This window comes from Dendrobates tinctorius, unplaced genomic scaffold (genome assembly GCF_039654945.1).
Source record: "Dendrobates tinctorius isolate UK_male_01 unplaced genomic scaffold, ASM3965494v1 ptg000160l, whole genome shotgun sequence".
Classification (NCBI taxonomy): Eukaryota; Metazoa; Chordata; class Amphibia; order Anura; family Dendrobatidae; genus Dendrobates; species Dendrobates tinctorius.
The window spans coordinates 17,147,501-17,170,107 of NW_027361827.1; the positions used below are offsets into that span (position 1 = coordinate 17,147,501).

Genomic DNA, 22,607 nt, shown 5'->3' on the forward strand with positions numbered 1-22,607 from the left:
GCAAAAAGCCAACTGAAATCTACGTATCAATAATTAGAAAGCAATCCTGCCACTTAGGCTGGTTTTACATTAGCGTATCTGTGCGCAGCATATGATTCGCATAGATCCGCATGCGTCATGCATACATATATTTTACATTGTGTACGCAGGGACATGCATTTGCATCAGTTCGCATGTGAATGTGTACGCATGTGTTGTTTCGCGGTGTTGTCCGGCGAATGCAACATTTTTTGAGGCTTCAATTATGTGCAGGCATGCGTATGCGGATGAGTGCGTCAAAACAACGCAATGGTACGCAAGGACATGTGTACTTCAGAATGAGCAGGTCCAGGAAGTGATTTCACCACCTGCTAATTGCCAGCTGTATAAAAGCCGAATGCAGCACCCATGCAGCCTTCAACATCCACCATGCAGCTGAGGGCAGCAGCCATGCAGCCTTCAACTTCCACAATGCAGTCGTGTGCAGCAGCCATGAAGCCTTCAACGTCCACCATGCAGCTGAGTGCAGCAGCCATGCAGCCTTCAACTTCCACAACGCAGTCGTGTGCAGCAGCCATGCAGCCTTCAACTTCCACCATGCAGCCGAGTGCAGCACCCTAGGAACAGGAAAAACAAAACGCAGAGGAACCAGCAAAACGACCAGGAAAAGAAAGTTGGCAAGAAACATTACACACACCTCCACCCTCACCTCCCAATGTGTCTCTGTTTCCAAGTCTGTCCCCACCTTCCCTTGGTTCTCTCCCTTCCAATGTGTCAATCCCTTCCAATTTGTATTCCACTCCAAATGTGTCCTCTTACTCCAATTTTACATCTGCTGCCAATATATCTGACCCAATCCTCCAATTAACTGCCACTTCACCTTTAATCACTTCACCAACCACTCCTAGCCAATCATCACAGCCAAACATCCCCCAGGTCCACAATATCACACCTTCGGGCACACCCTGAAAGTAAACCTCATTTTTTTTATTTATTTATGTTAAAAACAATGTTTAATTTATTTTTGTTAATAAATATTCTTTTTTTTCACAATCCCTGTCTCCCTGTGTTTTCTTTAACTCTTTATTTAAATATGTGTGTATTGTTTAGTGAAGTATTAACGGGTGTTACAGTCAAGGTGTTTAGTATTAAAGTTACAGTCAAGGTGTTAGTATTAATGTCAGCAAACATTACAGGTACATTTTATTTATTAGCGGCTTAAACCATTTCATCTTGCCATGCCACACGTCCAATACCTGAAATAAAGTAGGCAGCAAATTTATCCCTCATTTGGGGAACTTCAGTACATGGCTTTTAGAACAATCATATTAATGACAATTGTTTCTTTTTCAAAATTGCGTACCTCAGGGTCACCAAAAGACGTTCCTCAGCAGGAATTGCTCGACGTAGCTGTGTGTCCTTCCTGGTGATGAATCCTTCTCAGGGTTTTCATGCATCTCTGTGTACAACGAGTGGTAGGCTCCTCTGCTCTCTCGGACTTCAATGGGGTGATGGGGTGTTGCCAATAGCGATGACGACATCTTCTCTGTCTTTCTGTTCTTCTTTCTTCTCCACAAGCCACAGCAAAGGCAACAGCCAATTTTAATGACAAATCAAGATTAAGAATGAAGGTCTCCACGCTAAGATCCATCTTGCAGCTGGATACAGCAGAAAAAGACGAGAATTTAATCTGTGCAGTGTGTCTATATATAGAAATCCCATGAGACATGACCATTGGGTGTCTGATGTCAAAGAAACTCTACTGAAAAAGCATTGGAAATATCAAACATAAACAACGTAAATGCATGCAAAAATGCACACAAACGCATGCATGATACTTTTTGTGATTCAGCAATTACTAGTCTGGGCATAATATTTATTGTATTATTAGACGCTTGTATTTATTAGCATAATTACTGCCTGGTGCTATTTACTAGAAATCAGTGCTATCTAGACTGAGTGAACTTTTGCCCTTATGCATCATGATGCTGTCAAGTCACTGAACATCAGTGCGCATGTGCTGGGTGCTGGCTTCGCCTCCGCCATCTCTCCCGGCGTCTACTGATGGCATTTGCGTTCCACTGACATCATCAGGGTGCACCTGTGGAACGCATCGATGTCGTGATGCTTGGGGGGGCGGGTGGACGCGGCAGTCACCGTGCCGGACACATGCGCCACCAATGATGTCTTTATGAGGGGTATTTAAAGGCCCCCTGAGGAAGCGACCGCGAAATGCACGTAGGGGCACATTCCTGCACATGGACAAGAGCATGGGTAAGGGAAAATTCTAATTACACTCCCATTTAGCCTCCTCCTTCTGATTATATGAAAAAGTGATGGCGCCATTCTTACCTACTACAGAGGATTGAGTTATTATATGGGAACTGTGTGGGGGTGTTTCTCTTTGGCACTATGCCTTTTGATATACCAATCATACCATCACTTAAAAGTATTTTGAGTATGTAACCCATTCGTGCTCTTTCCACTATGCAGCTTTATTACAATCTGGTACGCCTGGACCTATATTGAATTGCTTTATGTTTCGGATTCATCATGTACTGTACTTTCCTATCACGCTTGTCTTTTTAATACTCAGTTTTACCATAATAAACTACATTTTTGATATTATGAATTCTAGCGTTATGGTGTTTGCTCCAATTTTTTGGTGTTTCATGAGTGTTAGGAGCTCCATAGGGTATTTACCCAATATTATCCTGATAGGATAATTATTATGCATCTGTAGACAATGTACTCTGTACTTGAGATTCTGTTTCTTAAACGCATGCACACGCAGCGTTTTTTTTCGTCATGCGTAAGATGATGCGGATTAAAAACGCTGCGTAAACATGCGTTTGCATGTGTTTTTGCATGCGTTTGCACATGTAGATGATACACTGTACACAGAAACGCTAATGTGAACCTAGCCTTAGTGAAAAATAATATCAGCTGGTTCAACTGATGGCCCATGAAAAGGTGTTTCATTACCAAGATGCCACACAAGAAATGTCTCATGATGGGTAAAACCAGTGAGCTGTGTCAAGATCTTTGCAACCTTATTCTTGCAAAACATACTGATGAAAACCTTCATAGTCTGTATGCACGCTCACCACGCAAGACTCCATTCTTGAGCAAAAAGCGCATTTAAAGTTTTCTCAACATTTAGACAAACCTGTGATATACTGGAATAATATAGTCTAGTCAGATAAGACCGAAATTGAACTCTTTGGATTCCACATCAAACAACTTGTTTGAAGGCCAAAAGGCACTGCATTTCACTGCGAAAGCACCATATCAACAGCGAAGTTTGGAGGTGGGAACATCATGGTGTGGGGCTGTTTTTCAGCACACGGCACTGGCAAACTTCATATGGTTGAAGGAAGGAAGAATGGATAAATGTGCTGAGCCATTCTTGATAAAAAATCTGCTGCCATCTACCAATATGAAGCAAGGCTGGACATTTCACCAAGACAATGATCCCAATCACACAGCAAAGGAAACTAACAATTGGTTTCAGAGAAAGAAAATAAAGCTAATAGAACGACCCAGCCAGTCACCAGACCTGAGTCCAGAAAATTTATGGAAGGAACTAAAGCTCAGAGTTCATAGAAGGAGCCCACGGTACCTTCAGGATTTGAAAAGTGTTTGTGTGAAAGAATGGGTGAAAATCCCACCTGAGCCATACATGAGATTAGTTTTATTAAATAAGAGACAAATTATTATTATTAATATATAGCACCATTGGTTCCATGGTGCTGTACATAAGAAGGGGTTACATAGAAATTACAGATATCACTTACAGTAAACTAACAATCACAGACATATAGAGGGGAGAGAGGACCCTGCCCTTTCGGGCTTACATTCTACAGGATGGTGGGGAATCATTAAGAATGCCAATAATTTTCACTACATCGGGAAATGCCAGTATTTATTGAGGCTTCCCTTTGACTTGTTCTCCTTACAAATACTATAAGGGGTGATGCTTCATAAAGCGCCATAGTAAGATGTGTCTGCGCTCAGTCACAGGCCATCTGTATGAGTAAGCTGCTCCTGATGCTGGGCTCCTATGGTGACTTGACACCATATAGGAGGAGCATAGGCGTAGCAGTGGTGCAGTGAGAGTTTCCAGCTTCCAGGGAGCAGATGCATGGCTTGTGTGACAGCAGCAGCAGAGGGATGGGAGGCAGACAGGCACTGCTCTAGTCACTGTGAGCCAGGCAAGTGAGGGACACACTCCAAGGAGTAAAAGCTTCACAGACAAGCGCCTAAGTGAACCTTTTACTGGAACCTAAGGATGGCGGAGGCAGAGCTGCACAGGGAGCGCCTACAAGCCATAGCAGTAAGTCAGTGGGTTTCTGTTGTATGTGCTGGGAGGATTCCTCATAGGGGACTGAGCATTCCTACATAGTAACGGTTGCTGAATGGAGGCAGCACAGTGTCTCATGCTGTCTGCAGTACCTCATCTGCACTGATAACCTATACAACGTGACTGGAAATACTGCTGTATCTGTATCAGTGTGGGGAAGCTTCTGCAGAACATCTTGAGGCTGCAATTTGAAAGCCCAACATTTCTAAAATTCAGAAGCTTTTTTTAGGAGAAGGGGGGGGCACATTCTAGCATGGCATATATGCAATAACGCGTCTCGCTACTCAGTGGGCATTGATTAGTCACATAGTTTCACCGTATTGTACCCAATGCCCTGTGGTATCATGCCAAGAAAAAGGCGACACTTCTGAACTTATTTTTGCCCCTACCCTTTGGCAGTTTACCTTTGAAATCCATTTATTGGGCGCAATAGCCGAGTGAAAATAAATTGGATAGTCCGAATTGTAGGTGCACCTAAGTTAAAGGGCTTTGCCTGGTAAATGTGCCCCTTAATATCGAAAACCAGTAGATTCCTATCCTTGGTTGACTCTATTGTTGGTTGCTGCCTCCAAGCCAAATATTAGGAAATATTGAAGACGCCTACTTGCTACTCACCCAAAGAGTAGTCATCACTCTCTGAGAAATGTAGCAAAATTTGGGTTTGTTGCTTTCAGCAATGACAACAGTTTGCCATTGTAGATGTGTGGTCGAATAAGATTGGTTTTTCTAATTGGCAAGTCGTCTCTGTTGGCAGTGGCCCCAGACGAATAGCTGTTATGTCTAGTAAATTGACATCAGATGGCCATGTGTTTAATGCCCAAGATGGGTTGTCCAGAACGGGAGCCACTACTATCCCTCTGGACAATAGAAGGGTGTCCTAGCTGTGTAACCCCCGGTTGTGCTTAGATTTGCATCGGAGGCACCCTTAGTAGACTTGAAGTTCTCACAAACATTAGCCTTAAGGTCCCGAACACATCAATATTAGTGAGATCAAATGACAGTCGAATGTCTAAGGGGGTCTGCTGACTCTCCACTGATAGATGTCTAACAGCCGATCCTTGTGTTCAACACTGAGATAAGAGAATTTTGTTAGTGGCTCTCTTATATAGAAATGAGGAACGCTCAGTCAAGCTGAGTGTTTCTGTGCATGAGAGAATTGGGGCACTTGGCTGTCGGCTGATTGAGAGATATATATTGAGTATGGGGGCCTAAAGAGACAGGTTTGTTGTATTTGATAGTAAAAATAGCAAATCGTGTAACTAATACATTGTAAAGGAAGCAGACACCATGGTGAAACCCTCGTGGACCTCTTTAGTGGAGTCCATAGGCTGCAGTTAGTCTATTATTTGATGAATCCAGCACTGTGTGATGGTTCCATTTATACGTGATATGTGAACAGAGCCTTACACCCAAAACTTTGTAGAATTCATAGACTGTAAGCTTGCGAGCAGGACCCTCATTCCTCTTGGTATCTGTTATGATCTATGTGATTATTGTTATGCTGTAATGTCTATTGTCTGTACAAGTCCCCTCTGAAATATAAAGTGCTGCGGAATATGTCGGCGCTACAGAAATAAAATTTATTATTATTATTATTATTATTAATATGTGGTTGATGTTATGAAAACCGATCAATCTTTCCAAATGATATGTGGCCCTAACGACGCTCTGATTACAGTGTTGAGATGAGATTTTAATCAGGCCTACAGAATCATGATGTGCATTGTTTTGAATGTGTTTTTGCACATTTTAGTGTCATAGTGTCTTTCTGCACATGCTTTTAATGGAACTACATGGTTTACATATTTCGTTGTGCATATTTGGAGGATTTTGCATATCGTCTTACTTTGTGTCTTGAAATCAAATAATAGCATGAATAATGCAGGCCAAAAAAGTGCAAACAAAAAGCCACACAATTACTGTCTTGTAGAAACGTGATACGTCAGAAAATGCTGACAGAATGGGCCATTGTTGTTTCTGTCAGAGCTGTGCCATGACAATCATCTGAGACATGTGCTCAGACTTCAACCATCGCTGCCCTAAGGAACTTTTATGGCATCTGAACTTTTTTTTCCTAAGAGTCTGTGTAGAAGCATTATTATTATATTTGACAAAGTTTTGATGTGTGTACATAGAGAAACTGGAAAAAAAATTGTAATTTTCAACCGTAATAATATATTAGGAAATGTATCAGCCTTCTAAAGGCTTAATTGTTTGTTGCTGCCATGTGAACCCTCTTTCATTAGAAGATTTTAAAAATGTGATGTGGGCACAGGGTTATTCGGGAAGATTTTATAACTCATTTATGCCATTGTCTGGCACTGTACTGGCACAAATGAAACTGATTCAGACACCATATCTTCTACTGTCATGGCTTCTATTCTTAAAGGGGCTATCATATCTAGGTAATTTTGTGTACTCATCCTGCCAGATCCCATTGACTTTTAATAGAGAGCTAATTTATCAGGTGATTTGGGCACTTATGCCAACATGAATATCATTGTTATCATCAGCGCATCACCCCGTGTACACAGGGTATGTGGTGGAATAGCTTGAAACGTGTATTTCCATATCCAAGATCCTATCCCAATATGTATTAGCTATAGTAATAATATTAGCAAATACCTCCAATTAGAAATGTAGTATAGTTCTTCTGATAAACTATGTTGCTTATCCCATGTGCAGGGCATTGCAGTAGCTTAGGTATCCATGGTTGCGACTAGAGTTGAGTGATACCGTCCGATACTTCAAAGTATTGGATCGGAATGGATCGGCCGATCTTAAAAAAAAGTATCGGTATCGCCGATTCCGATACCGGAAGTCCCATTCAAGTCTATGGGACTTCCAGTATCGGAATAAGAAAAACCCTGTTTTTGCCTTGTACAGCCTCTCTGGGGTCTGTACGGGCCTTTCGGGGGGCTGTGCCGGCCTGCCAGGGGGTCTGTGCAGGCTCCGGTGGTCTGTGCCGGCCTGCCGGGGGGCTGTGCCGGCCTGCCGGTGGTCTGTGCAGGCTCCGGTGGGCTGTGCCGGCCTGCCGGGGGGCTGTGCCGGCCTGCCGGTGGTCTGTGCAGGCTCCGGTGGGCTGTGCCGGCCTGCCGGGGGGCTGTGCCGGCCTGCCGGTGGTCTGTGCAGGCTTCGGGGGTCTGTGCAGGCATCGTCCGATGGGACTACAAGTCCCATCGGGCGATGCCTGCTACCATGACAGTGATTGACACATTAGCCAATGATGGGACAGTAGTAGTCCCATCATCCGGCTAATGTGTTGAATGTAAAAAAAAAAAAAAAAATTACATGCTACATACATGCTACATACATACAACATGCATACTACATACATGCTACATTCATACTACATACTACATACATGCTACATTCATACTACATATATACTACATGCAACATACATACTACATATATACTACATGCATGCAACATGCATACTACATATATACTACATGCAACATACATACTACATATATACTACATGCATGCAACATGCATACTACATATATACTACATGCTACATACATACTACATATATGCTACATACATGCTACATATATACTACATGCATGCTACATACATACTGCATGCTACATACATACTACATGCTACATACATACTACATATATGCTACATACATACTACATATATACTACATGCATGCTACATACATACTGCATGCTACATACATACTACATGCTACATACATACCACATATATACTACATACATACTACATGCATGCTACATGCTACATACATACCACATACATACCACATACATACCACATACATACTACATGCATGCTACATGCATGCTACATGCTACATACATAACACATATATACTACATGCATGCTACATACATACTACATGCTACATACATACCACATACATACTACATACATACTACATACATACTACATGCATGCTACATACATACTACATGCTACATACATACTACATATATACTACATGCATGCTACATACATACTACATGCTACATACATACTACATATATACTACATGCATGCTACATACATACTACATACATACTACATGCATGCTACATACATACTACATGCTACATACATACCACATACATACTACATATATACTACATGCATGCTACATACATACTGCATGCTACATGCATGCTACATACATACTACATACATACTACATGCTACATACATACCACATATATACTACATACATACTACATACAATACATTCATACAATACATACATAGACATACAGTACATATAACATAGAGTAACATACTTACCAATACTTGTCACATTGTTCCCCGAAGCCATTGTCTTTTACGGAATAAATATTAACATAACAAACCACAAAAATACTCACCCACGATCCGAAGCAGTCCACGAGTGTTTCCCACGACGATCTTGGGTAGAGAACTGCAGCATCAGCTGATGCTGCCGTTCTCTACGGGCTGCAGGAATCCAATGACGGAAGGTAGGTATCCTTCCGCACTGTATTCCTCCGCCACTTAAAAAAAAAAAAAGTCCCTAGTCTCACTTTATGCCATTGCTGTGTGGGAATTTCCCACGCAGCAATGGCATAAAGTGAGACTAGGGACTTTTTTTTTTTTAAGTGGTGGAGGAATACAGTGCGGAAGGATACCTACCTTCCGTCATTGGATTCCTGCAGCCCGTAGAGAACGGCAGCATCAGCTGATGCTGCCGTTCTCTACCCAAGATCGTCGTGGGACACACTCGTGGACTGCTTCGGATCGTGGGTGAGTATTTTTGTGGTTTGTTATGTTAATATTTATTCCGTAAAAGACAATGGTTTCGGGGAACAATGTGACAAGTATTGGTAAGTATGTTACTCTATGTTATATGTACTGTATGTCTATGTATGTATTGTATGAATGTATTGTATGTAGTATGTATGTAGTATATATGTGGTATGTATGTAGCATGTAGTATGTATGTAGTATGTAAGTAGCATGCATGTAGCATGCAGTATGTATGTAGCATGCATGTAGTATATATGTAGTATGCATGTAGCATGTAGTATGTATGTAGTATGTATGTGGTATGTATGTAGCATGTAGTATGTATGTAGCATGCATGTAGTTTGTATGTAGTATATATGTAGTATGTATGTAGCATGTAGTATGTATGTAGCATGCATGTAGTATATATGTAGTATGTATGTAGCATGTAGTATGTATGTAGCATGCATGTAGTATGTATGTAGTATGTATGTAGTATGTATGTGGTATGTATGTAGCATGTAGTATGTATGTAGCATGCATGTAGTATATATGTAGTATGTATGTAGCATGTAGTATGTATGTAGCATGCATGTAGTATGTATGTAGTATGTATGTAGTATGTATGTGGTATGTATGTAGCATGCATGTAGTATGTATGTAGTATATATGTGGTATGTATGTAGTATGTATGTAGTATGTATGTAGTATGTATGTAGCATGCAGTATGTATGTAGCATGTATGTAGTATGTATGTAGTATGTATGTAGTATATATGTAGTATGTATGTAGCATGTAGTATGTATGTAGCATGCATGTAGTATATATGTAGTATGTATGTAGCATGTAGTATGTATGTAGCATGCATGTAGTATATATGTAGTATGTATGTAGCATGTAGTATGTATGTAGTATGTATGTAGTATTTTTTTTTTTTTTTTTTAACATTTAACACATTAGCCGGATGATGGGACTACTACTGTCCCATCATTGGCTAATGTGTCAATCACTGTCATGGTAGCAGGCATCGCCAGATGGGACTTATAGTCCCATCGGACGATGCTTGCACAGACCCCCGGACATCAGCACAGCCCCCCGGCAGGCCGGCACAGCCCCCCGGCAGGCCGGTACAGACCCCCACAGGGTGCACAGACCACCGGCAGGCCGGCACAGCCCCCCGGCAGGCCGGTACAGACCCACACAGGGTGCACAGACCACCGGCAGGCCGGCACAGCCCCCCGGCAGGCCGGTACAGACCCCGGGCAGTCCACACAGCCCCCCGGCAGGCCGGCAGAGACCCCCGGAAGGCCCGAAATGACGGCGCATCATGATGCGCACACACCGCGCATCATGATGACGTCATTTCGGCTGTCAATCAACTTTGAACTTCCGATTCCGATGCCGACTTCCGATATTGAAAAAATATCGGAAGTCGGTATCGGAATTCCGATACAGCAAGTATCGTCCGATACCCGATACTTGCGGTATCGGAATGCTCAACACTAGTTGCGACCACTCATATAGTGACAGTTAGTTAGCTGTTAGTGGTCATAACCATGGATATCTAAGCTACTGCTGCCCTGCACATGGGGTAAGCAACATAGCAAATCAGCACTATACTACATTACTAATTGGAGGTATTTAGTAATGAGTGAGCGCACTCAGATGTCATGTTATCTGAGCATGCTCGGATTTTATGCGAGTATCTTGGCCGTGCTCGATTAATATGTTCGAGTCTCCGTGCCTGCATGTTTCGCGGCTGTTAGGCAGCCACAAATCATGCAGCCATGGGGACTCGAACATATTATTTGAGCGCGGCCAAGATACTCGGATAACATCCGAGCATGCTCAGATAACACGACATCTGAGCACGCTCGCTCATCACTAGAGGTATTTGCTAATACACCTACTACATATTGGGATAGGACCTTGGAGATGAGATTGCCCCTTTAATGTTTGCATGGATGTAAAACTATTCCCCCATAAATGTATCAGGGTGAAATTATTACCATTCGTTCTGTTCCCATCAGTGTTCATCCCTTTGTCTAAACAGGTCAGTAACGAGCACCACTTGACTTGTACACTGTCCATTGGCACTCTGAAATCGGCCACGTGCCATTAGTAAACTTCTACAAGGTCACCCAATGGGAGATTTATTTTATAAATGTGTTTTGGCCTTTGGAAAAGGTTGCGTATTCCTCTATGGTCATAGATGTCTTGTCACAATTAAGAAGCTTCCAACATTTACTTGTGTCTGTATGTCTTCAGTAGATACATGTGTAGGATATTTATGTGTAAGCATGATGCAGAAAGCATGTTACCTGTATTTCTTAGGCTAGTTTCACACTTGCTTTTTTTTGCAGCGCGTTTTTTCCCGCAAAAAAACGCATTGAAAAAACGCATACAAAAGCATACAACTGCTGCGTTTTTTTCAAGCATTTTTATGAGCATGCATGAAAAAAACGCAGCGTTTTTATGCGTTTGTATGCGTTTTTAGTGCGTTTTTACCGCGTTTGCGTTTTTTCCAAACATTAGGTGGCCCTCACACTAACCCAAACCATGACTTTACTAACCCTAACCCTGACCCTAACCCTGACCCTAACCCTGACCCTAACCCTTAACCAAACCCTGACCCTAACCCTAACCCTGACCCTAACCCTTAACCAAACCATACTTAACCCTAACCCAAACCCTAAACCCTTAGTAACCCTGACCCTAAACCTAACCCTAACCCTAACCCTGACCCTAACCCTAACCTTGACCCTAACCCTAACCCTTAACCAAACCATACCCTAACCCTAACCCTGACCCTAACCCTAACCCTTAACCAAACCATACCCTAACCCTAACCCTAACCCTGACTCTAACCCTAACCCTAACCCTGACCCTAACCCTAACCCTTAACCAAACCATACCCTAACCCTAACCCTAACCCTAACCCTGACCCTAACCCTTAACCAAACCATACCCTAACCCTAACCCTAACCCTTAACCAAACCATACCCTGATCCTAACCCTAACCTTGACCCTGACCCTGACCCTAACCCTAACCCTTAACCAAACCATACCCTAACCCTAACCCTAACCCTGACCCTAACCCTAACCCTAACCCTGACCCTAACCCTAACCCTTAACCAAACCATACCCTGATCCTAACCCTAACCTTGACCCTGACCCTGACCCTAACCCTAACCCTTAACCAAACCATACCCTAACCCTAACCCTGACCCTAACCCTAACCCTTAACCAAACCATACCCTGATCCTAACCCTAACCCTGACCCTGACCCTAACCCTAACCCTTAACCAAACCATACCCTGATCCTAACCCTAACCCTGACCCTAACCCTAACCCTAACCCTAAACCCCCTTAACTAACCCTAACTCTAACCCAAACCCCTAAATTCCATTGTCTAAACTAATGGTAAAAAAAAAAACGCATGTGCAAAAAACGCATACATAAGCATGCCAATGCGCACATATGCTCACCATAGACTTATAATGGGTGTCTTGCTGTAAAAAAACGCATTGCGTGCGCATGCGTTTTTTTGAGGCAAGTCGGACGCACAAAAAATGCAACAGGTTGCATTTTGTGCGCCCGAGCGCATACCGCAAAAAAATGCATGCGCGGAAAAACGCGTACAAACGCATGTGTATGCGCACATAAGCGCATCCCATGCAAAGTATAGGAAAAAAAAACGCATGCGCTATTTAGCGCTAAAATACCGTGAAAAAAAACGCAAATGTGAAACCAGCCTTACATATGTAGGCGTCCTTGCAGATCAGGCTCTGGCATAGGGATTATATTCAATGAAGAAAGTATACTGAAACGTTCTCATTGTCGAGATGATTTATTACTTCCTTATGATTAATCTGGTTCTTTCGATAGGTTCCAACCCAGCAACATAATAGGTGTAGATGCAGATTTTATTTCACCCACGCCTTATAATTTCTATAGAGTTCCATTGACACAGTGGGGGACAGTGCAGAGGAGAAAACAATGGCGTTGCTATAGCAACAAATAAGATGCTAGCTTTTTATAACCCTTATTAAGAGAGTTGGACTCTGGTTGGTTTCCATGGACAACGCTTGTCTTCTTATATGGACTTATCCCCCCAATATCTCCAACATCATGTGCATACAAAGCGAACACTATACCTGTAATTACAAAAGCATTGACATTTACAGGCCAATTTTTTTTGCAAAATATCCTGTTTTAAATTCTTAGCTAGATGTTAGGCTACTTTACAAATTGTAAACTATAAACTGAAAGGAAGCGAAAGATCATATTTATGATGGTTTAAATGGGTTATCCACTACTAGGACAACCCCTTCTCGATCTGAATGTTTTCCGCTATGAAAATAAAAAAGCTTATACTCACCTCCCATGTCCGCACCGTTCCAGTGGTGTCGGTACTCGCATTACCGGGCTCTCAGGTAGTTGTTACGTCACATGAGCCCGGCACCCAATCAGAGCTGGTGTCACTGTCCCCACCTTTGGGAGTATACGTAATCAACAGGAAGTGAGAGCTGCGACTGGCCGCTGACTTAAATAAGGGTATAAGCGCCCTCCTGCGTCTGTAAATCTCCAGCGTCTGGAGAACAATGATCAAGGCCAGTTTTTACAGTCCCCTGTCGTGTGATCTCCAAACGCGACATGGTGCCCGCCATCGATTCCAGCCAATTTTGCGTTCAAAAAGTCAAACTGTTCTCCCTTCCTTCTGAGCCCTGCCATGCACCCAAACTGGATTTCCCACACATATGGGGTATTGGTGTACTTTTGTGGAAAAAAAAAATGTTAGTTTTTTCCTTCCACATTGCTGTATGTTGTGAGTTCATTTTCCCCTTCATTACTGAGGCCCGAGGAACTCCCTCTTCTGGTAAAGAAAGGTAGTGAGCCTGATTGTCAAACACCTGAGGCTGATGATTGTGACTGGCTGAGTGGAGTTACGGACTGGATATAACGCTGCCGACGCCCTTCTGCCCTGCGGGTGATTTCTCTGTGGGATCCTTGGAGACCAGTCTGAATTCCTGCTCCTCCAAAGCTAAGTTTGCTGCTCGGCCTTTTGCTTTTGTGCTTTGACTTTGTTTTTGCTTTGTTTTTCTGGATTTCTTCCATTCCCTGCTGGGTTGTGCTGAATTCATTTAGCTCTGTCTTCTGAAAATACCTGAGTGCTGATTCAGTTTTTGAAGCCTAGCTGCTTCAGGGCCTTTTTCATATCAGCTGGTTGGCTTATGTCTTTGATAGGGTTTTGGCAGATTGCAGACAGCAGCCTTCCTGTCCTTTCCTGTCTAGGTAGTTTTGGGGCCCCGTCTTTGCTCAGTCTATCTTTCTGTCTGTGTTAGTATTTTCATCTTGCTTCACCGTCATTATATGTTGGGGGCTGCCTATTGCTTTGGGGTCTGCTCTGGGGCAGTTTAGATTTCCCCTTTCTTTCTTTAGGCCTATGTATTTCTCCGGCTGTGATCGAGGGGTCTAGGGCATCGTAGCAACCCCCCACGGCTACTGCTAGTTGTGTTGATAGGTTCAGGAGTCTGCAATCTGATAGTTGCCAACTTCTCTGGTTTTCTGGACTTAGCTTGTATTTCTGCTTTTGCCTCCTACGGTGACTCATTCATAACAGCTGTAGTTCTCGTGAAGCACCTGTAGGGTTAATAAACCTGAATGTGGTTTTGTGCACCATGAGAGATGCAGATTTTTAGAATGGTGTGACCCCTAAAAGTCACTTCAGATGTGATGTGGTCCCGAAAAAAAAGTGGCTTTGAAATTTTTGTTGGAAAAATTAGAAATTGTTGGTCAAATTTAACCCCTATAACTTCCTAACAGAAAAAATATGTTGCAAAAATTGTGCTGATGTAAAGTAAACATGTGGGAAATGTAATTTATTAGCTATTTTGTGTGACTCCACTCCACCCGCTGACAGTGACTGACAGGTCTCTGCCTATACACATGCAGGAAAAACTGAGCAATAGATCCAATGGAGGTGACCACAAAATCCAAGATAAAATCAATGGCTTTTATTAGGACAAATTCAGATACAAAAAGGGGGAAGTGGACAATGGAGTGCGGGAATCCGCAAACCGCATGGGTAAAACAAGGGGTACTGGACAGTCAGAACCAATACATCACACATATATAAATAAAGTGCATTTTATCTTGGATTTTGTGGTCGCCTCCTTTGGAGCTATTGCAGCTTTTCTTTCTAATTGCGACTGTCCATATTGCTCCTCTATTTGTGTCTGCCAATAATCTGCTATTCTGTTACTTGAATGTTTACAATGCAGACACTTGTCATTGGCACATTGTACTATACACATGCAGTGAAAGACCAACCGCTCCAGGGCAGTAGGTGGGGAGAAGCTGGGGTAGCTACTAACCCCTTAATGACCACCGATACACCTTTTAACAGTGGCAATTAAGGGTACTTATGCCTCAGCGCCACTTTTTAAAGGCGCTGAGAAAAAAGTGTATAGCGCCCCTCAGAGTTGGAATACCTCCGGGGTCTCGGCTAGCGGGGGTAGCTGAGACGCCAGAGAACATGATTCGGGTCAGTTTTCCCGAGTTCCCATTTAATTTCTCTCTCCTCTGATGTGATCGCAAAGAAGAGAGAAATAGGGTCCCCCGATCCTCCCCAGGTACCTCTGGTGTCCCTGCATCCCCCCGTGAAGTCTTCCTGCTGCCAGCGTCTTCTCCCGGGAAGAAAATGACGGGCACATGCACAGTGCACCCGCCAAGATTTGCCGGACGGCACCCTGCAACAATAGGAAATTTTTCCTATTGGTTCATTTTGATCACTGTGATAGACCCTATCACAGTGATCAGAATAAAAAAAAAATAGTAATCAAACCCCCCTTTATCACTCCCTTAGTTAGGTAAAAATAATACAATTTAAAAAATGTATTTATTTCCATTTTTCCATTAGGGTTAGAGTTGGGCTAAAGTTAGAGTTGGGCTAAAGTTAGAGTTGGGCTAAAGCTAGGGTTGGGCTAAAGCTAGGGTTGGGGTTGGGCTAGAGCTAGGGTTGGGGCTAGGGTTAGGGTTGGGCTAGGGTTAGAGTTGTGGTTATGGTTGAGATTACGGTTAGGGTTGGGAATAGGGTTAGCAGTGTTAGGGTTAGGTTTGTGGTTTGGGTTATGGTTGGGATCAGGGATGTGTTGGGGTTAGAGTTGAAGTTAGAATTGGGGGGTTCCACTGTTTAGGTACATGAGGGGATCTCAAAACGTGACATGGTGCCAATTTTGCGTTCAAAAAGTCAAACGGTGCTCCCTCCCTTCTGAGCCCTGCTATGTGCCCAAACAGTAGCTTTCCCCCACATACGGGTTATTAGTGTACTCAGGAGAAATTGCACAACAAATGTTGTGGTCCATTTTCTCCTGATACAATTATGAAAATAAAAAAAATTGGTTCCAAAGTAAATTTTTTGTGAAAAAAGTAAAGTGGTCATTTTTTCCTTTTACATTGCTTTAGTTCTCATAAAGTACCTGAAGGGTTAATAAGCATATTGAATGTGGTTTTGTGCGCCGTTAGGGGTGCAGTTTTTAGAATGGTGTCACTTTTGGGTATTTTCTGTTATATTGACCCCCAAACTCACTTCAAATGTGAGGTAGTTCCTAAAAAAAATGGTTTTGTAAATTTTGTTGGAAAAAATGAGAAATCGCTAGTCAACTTTTAACCCTTATAACATTCTAACAAAAAAATATGCTGTCAAAATTGTGCTGATGTAAAGTAGACATATCAGCGGGCGGTGTGAAGCCGCCGGAGACCAGCATGTCCAACTAGTCTCCCGTACAGCTTGGTATAAGGCAGCTATTAAACTATGATCTGCAACGTTTCATAGTTAAACATATATGGCTGAAATCATACAGCTGGTGTCTGATACATGCTGCCTGTGGATTAGGCATTTATCAGCTGTCAGGTTCCCTTTAATAATGTGCATGGGGTCTTTAATGTAGTGCAGACTTCTTAGCATGAAGATATACTGCTTATATGCTGCCATATCATGTTGTTGGGCGCTGTATGTATGGAGGTATTCTCCTTTAGATGCAGTGATTTGAGAGTAGGATATTATACATAGGCAATCTGAAGAAGCACACCAAATTTGTTTAATATGATATCAGAAAGAAATATCTGTATGCTTCTGAAAAAAAGGCATATACATGTATATGCACTTATAGGAGGTTGTACCCAATGCCCTCCTATCCATCAGCATTCTGCTTTTTGTGATTAAGCTGCCTCCATAAAGCCTCTTTCACATTTCAGCTTTTCGCCATCAGTCACAATCCGTCAAATTTTGAAAAAAAACGGATCCGGTGACTGATGCCGCCGGATCTGTTTTTTTTTCACAGACTTGTACTAGCGACGGATTCCGAATGATGGCCTCACGTTTCATCCGTCGTTTGCCGGATCTGTCGGAAATTCTTTGTCCGTCGGCTGGAGACAACGGACATAGGAACGTTTTTATCTCCGTCAAAAAGTCGGACAGTGACGGATCCGGCGCCGTCCGTCGTTTGCTAGATTGGAAGCCTAAGGGCGCTGGATCTGTGGCTGTCTGTCAAATGACGGAATCCAGTGACAGGTTCCGTTTTTTTTAAACTGAGCATGCTCCAATATCCACAGCCCCAAATGTATATAAACCTGCCAGGTAGGGCAGTCGGATCCGGCGAAAAAACGAATCCATTGCATCAGTTTTTCACAATCTGTGACGGATTTGTTGATCTTGATCCATTGAGCAGACGGATTGTGACTGACGTAAAAAAACTGAAGTTTGATAGTAGCCTAGCCCCCCCTGTATAACATAATTCAGTTAACTAAATGCTTTAAAAAAGCATTTATAACCTCCGTTTTTCCTATGCTAATTAAGGCTTCGACTAGTCAATGGGGCGTTAATAGCCCCAGACTAGTCAGCCCTCTTTCCATGTTGTCACGCTCCTGTGGGCATGATAACGTAATTTGCATGAGCCGGCCTCATGGCTAGCTTAGGCAAATCTGTGTCGGTACACCTCTCATTCTGGCAGTGTCACTGCGTCTCTGAAGCTGGGTGTACGTTTCCCGGCTTCAGCGCATGACCAGAAGTTCAGAATATGGCTTCCGGTCATGTGCAGTGGGCATCTCTAAATCCAGGGGCACTGTGCCTGACCGAAAGTTCAGAAGATGGCATCCAGTCATACCTACAGTAGTGTGTTTCTCTGAAGCCAGGAAGCACACACCCGGCTTCAGAGACATAGCGATGCTGCTGGAATGAGCAGAATGTGCGTGCAAATTTGTATGAACTAGCGATGATGCCACTTGAGCAGCTGGTTTGGGAGGCAGTTTAATCACAAATAGATGAATGCTGATGGATTGGAGGGCATGGGGACCTGAAAGGTTCTCTATAATATCAGCCTACAGCTGTCTGCCTAACTTTTGCTGGTTATCAATTATAGAGGGGACCCCACTTCATTTTTTGGGGAGGTCACCCCTTATTAATAACTAGTAAAGGCTAAGTACACAGCTGTGAGCTGATATTAATAGCCTGGGAAGATCCATGTTTATTACCTTCTTCCCAGACTATAAACATCAGACCGCAGCGGTCAGCTTTCCCTCAGCTGGTTAAGAAAAATTTGGGTGACCCCATGCCATTTTTTTCTTTTAGCTATTTTTTTTTAACAAAATTCATGTACATTAAACTACACATGCACTGCACTAATTGTGTAAGTCACTGACATCTTTCTATGTATCTATTCTATGTATATCTCTATTCTATTCTGACAGGTCATGCTGTGAATTTACTGTACTTTGCTTGGTTTCCAATGAGATGGGTGCGTAAAAATCGGACGGCATATGCATGGTTCGTGCGCTATGCAATTTTTTTCTCTCACCCAGTGACTTACAATGGAGAGTCTCGGTCGATATGTGCGGCCACTTGCAGCATGTTGCAATTTTTTTCTTAGTTTAACCCCTTTCCGACATCGGGCATACATTTATGCTGATGTTGGACTCCCTCCCTTTGATGTGGGCTCCGGTGGTGAGCCCACATCTTTCCCAGGACATGTCAGCTGTTTTGAACAGCTGACATGTGCCCGGAATAGCTGCGGGTGGATCGCGATTCCATTCTATTAACCCGTTAAATGCTGCTGTCAAACGCTGACAGTGACATATAACAAGCGCTTCTGGCAATCGCTCCGAAATCCGCCCATCGGTGACCCACGTCACGTGATCGCGGGTCACCGGTGTGTTCGCATGATAACCAGAAGTCTCCTGGAGACCTCTATGGTTGTTACTGCCGGCTTGCTGTGAGCATCATCCAGTGGTCATCGCTCATAGAAAGTGAGTAATTCTACTACATAGAGGTAAACTGATCATCGCCTCTATGTAGCAGAGTCGATCGGGTTGTGGCAGCTTCTAGTCTCCCATGGAGACTATTGAAGCATATCAAAAGCAAAAAAAAAATTTTTTTAAATATAAAAAATCTAAAAAATATATATAAAAGTTCAAATCACCCCCATATACATACTTGTTATCGCCGCGTTCAGAATAGCCCGAATCAATAAAAAAATTACCTAATCGCTAAACGGCGTATTGAGAAAAAAAGTCAAAACGCCAGAATTTTTTGTGGTCGCCGCAACATTGCATTATAATGCAATAACGGGTGGCCAACAAATCTTAACTGCATGAAAATGGTATCTTTAAAAAAGTCAGCTCAGTGCGCAAAAAATAAGTCCGCACCCAACCCGAGATCATGAAAAATGGAGATGCTACAGGTATCAGAAAATGGCGCAATTTTTTTTAAAATAAAGTTTATAATTTTTTTCACCACTTAGATAAAAAAAAACCTAGACATGTTTGGTGTCTATGAACTCGGAATGACCTGGAGAATCATGATGGCAGGTCAGTTTTAGCATTTAGTGAACCTAGCAAAAAAGCCAAACAAAAAACAATTGTGGGATTGCACTTTTCTTGCAATTTCACCACACTTGGAATTTGTTTCCCGTTTTCTAGTACGTGACATGGTAAAACCAATGGTGTCGTTCAAAAGTACAACTCATCCCGCAAAAAACAAGCCCTCACACAGCAATATTGACGGAAAAATAAAAAGTTTTGGCTCCGGGAAGAAGGGGAGCGAAAAGCGAAAACGCAAAAACGAGAAAATACCTCTGGAATCCGAGCAGAGAAAAAAAAGCACAGATGAACACATAATCATTGACTAACATTAGTCAGAGTGAAATCCGATTTTCTATTGGATTGCACTGGTCTGTTTTAAACGCAGATGAGCATGAGCTTCATGAAATAAGTCATCTCATTACACAAATAAGCAGTTCCTTGGCTTTTAGCTGTAAGAAAGGTTTGTATATTTCTTAGCGATTTTGTAAAATGTCTAAGTAAGACCCTTAAGTATACATCCTGCAGACTCAGTGGTACCGTATCCTGTTTTACTTCAAATATTCCATTACCATAAGTATGGTAGAAAGCCAGGACTCTAAAATGGTACAGGGAGGGTCAGCTATTCTGCAGAAAGTTGTATGCTTGGCAAAAGAATAAAACATGGAAAAAAATACAATATGTGCCATAGAGATTTTTGAAATCTCATTGGTTATACTGTGACTGTAAAACGCTGCTTTAAAAACTCTACAAAAAAGTAAGGTGTAAACATTCCCTAAGGCTTTATCTATGGAAATGTTATGCCAAAGTATTTACCCTCTGATTTTATAAAAGAAAACACAATGCAAGGTTTCATGTATAATACAATGCGGCTGTCTGAACAGGAATTGTCAAAATTGTCTTCACTATAAAGAGAAAAGGAGAAACATTTAATTGTGCATTTAACTTTTTGTATTGGATTTTATACAGTCGTCAGAACCAACCTAAAGTATTCTTGAAAGTTCATAATTCAGATTGAACAAAGGTTACTCCTAAACAGTAAGTGAAAAAGCAAAAGGGCATGCTGTTTTGTAGAAAAATATACAACAGGAGGGTAAATGTGTAAAAATATCCATTGTACAGAGGAATGTGAAGTTCAGCACTAGGAGTGCATCCAACGCTCACTGGTATACAATTCAACCACAACAAAAACAAGTATTTCATGCTGCAGTTTAGTAAAGGATGATGTATCCCTTTGATAATTCAGAAAAGAGGGAAACTGAAAAAAGTAAAATAATGTAAAACAGAATTTAAACATTGATGTAGAAATATAACTATTCAGATAAATGTGTTTTAAATTATACAGGAAAACAACTTTTAGATGACCACCTAGAATTGCACTGAAAAATGGTCCAATGTTAGGGTACCGTTACAAATAGCGACGCACCAGCGATCCCGACAACAATACGACCTGGTAAGGATCACTAAGTGCCGTGCACATGATCAGTAATTTTCCTTGAGTATTTGCAGTGCGTTTTTTTTCTGCAGCATGTCAATTCTTTGTGCAAATTTTTAGCGTTTTTCATCCATTGACTTCAATTGAGTCAGTCAAATCCACAGCAAAAACGCAAGTGTAAAAATGCTTGCGGTCTTGCTGTGGATGTGCTGAGTTTTTGCTTGTGGTTTTACAGGCTTTCTATATTTTTTCCCCTGTGTGACAGCGTGGAAACATCGGCGCGGCAGTTCTGATCGGCGGCAACGTTGCCGCCAATAAGACTGTCGGTCTCAGGGTGAGCCCATTGAGATACAGTGAAAAGCTTAGAGCAGGTCACCGGCGTCGGCTGATGAGAGACTACTACTCCCATCAGGCTATGTCTGCTGTCACTGAAAACAGTGATAGCAGGCGCCGTTGAAGGCAGAAGTAGTCTCTCATCAGCCAGTACCTGAGCTCAAACTTAAAAAAACATGTAAAATAATTAAATACATATTTAAATAAAAATAAGAAACACTGTATACTTACCTTGACGCCCAATCCCCAATGCCCATGTCTCCTGTAAACAATCAAAAATAATAAACCACCAATATATTCACCGTACATGCCAATAGTAATCCAGAGTGTCCCACGGCGATGTCATGTGTAGAACAGTCACATCGGGAGATGTGACTGCTCTAACCGGCTGCTGGTAATACACTGACAGGTGGTAATCGCTCCCACAGTATACAGTATGAGCTGCCGTGAGAGTTTACCAGAATTCATCAGCTCATGAGCTTCAGTGATCTCACTTATGGCACAACGGCTGAACTCCGGTGAACTCTCTCACTGCTGCTCAGCACTACACATCAGTGACTGCTCTCAAAGTCATCATGATCATCTTAGGACAAACGGATTATTATCTTCTCAGCGAACAGGTGAGGAATATTGTGGTTTATTTTGTTATTTTTGTTACAGGAGATGTTGGCTTCAGTGGATTAGGCGATCGGTGAGTATGGTTTAATTTAGATTCAATAAAGGACTAATATACAAAGCTCAATGTGTGTGTGTTTGTATGTATGTGTGTATGTCCAGGATTGGCATCTGCACCATTGCAGCTACAGCCACAAAATTTTGCAGTCTCACGTCTGGACCCTGAGACCGTCATAGGCTATGTTGTGAAGCGAAATTTTAACCCCGCGCGTTCCAATT

General features: G+C 42.3%; 1 protein-coding gene across 2 annotated transcripts in view; it reads left to right on the plus strand.

Annotated features, from left to right (window-relative positions):
- The first annotated feature begins 4,079 nt into the window (after positions 1–4,079).
- The window catches only part of LOC141052448 (paralemmin-1-like), a 276,003-nt gene continuing 257,475 nt past the window's right edge, over positions 4,080–22,607 (plus strand). For both annotated transcript variants that reach the window (XM_073549684.1, XM_073549685.1), the window contains exon 1: positions 4,080–4,315. In XM_073549684.1, coding sequence (XP_073405785.1) covers positions 4,271–4,315 — 45 coding nt within the window. In that variant the 5' untranslated portion in view covers positions 4,080–4,270. The remainder of the gene's footprint in view (positions 4,316–22,607) is intronic.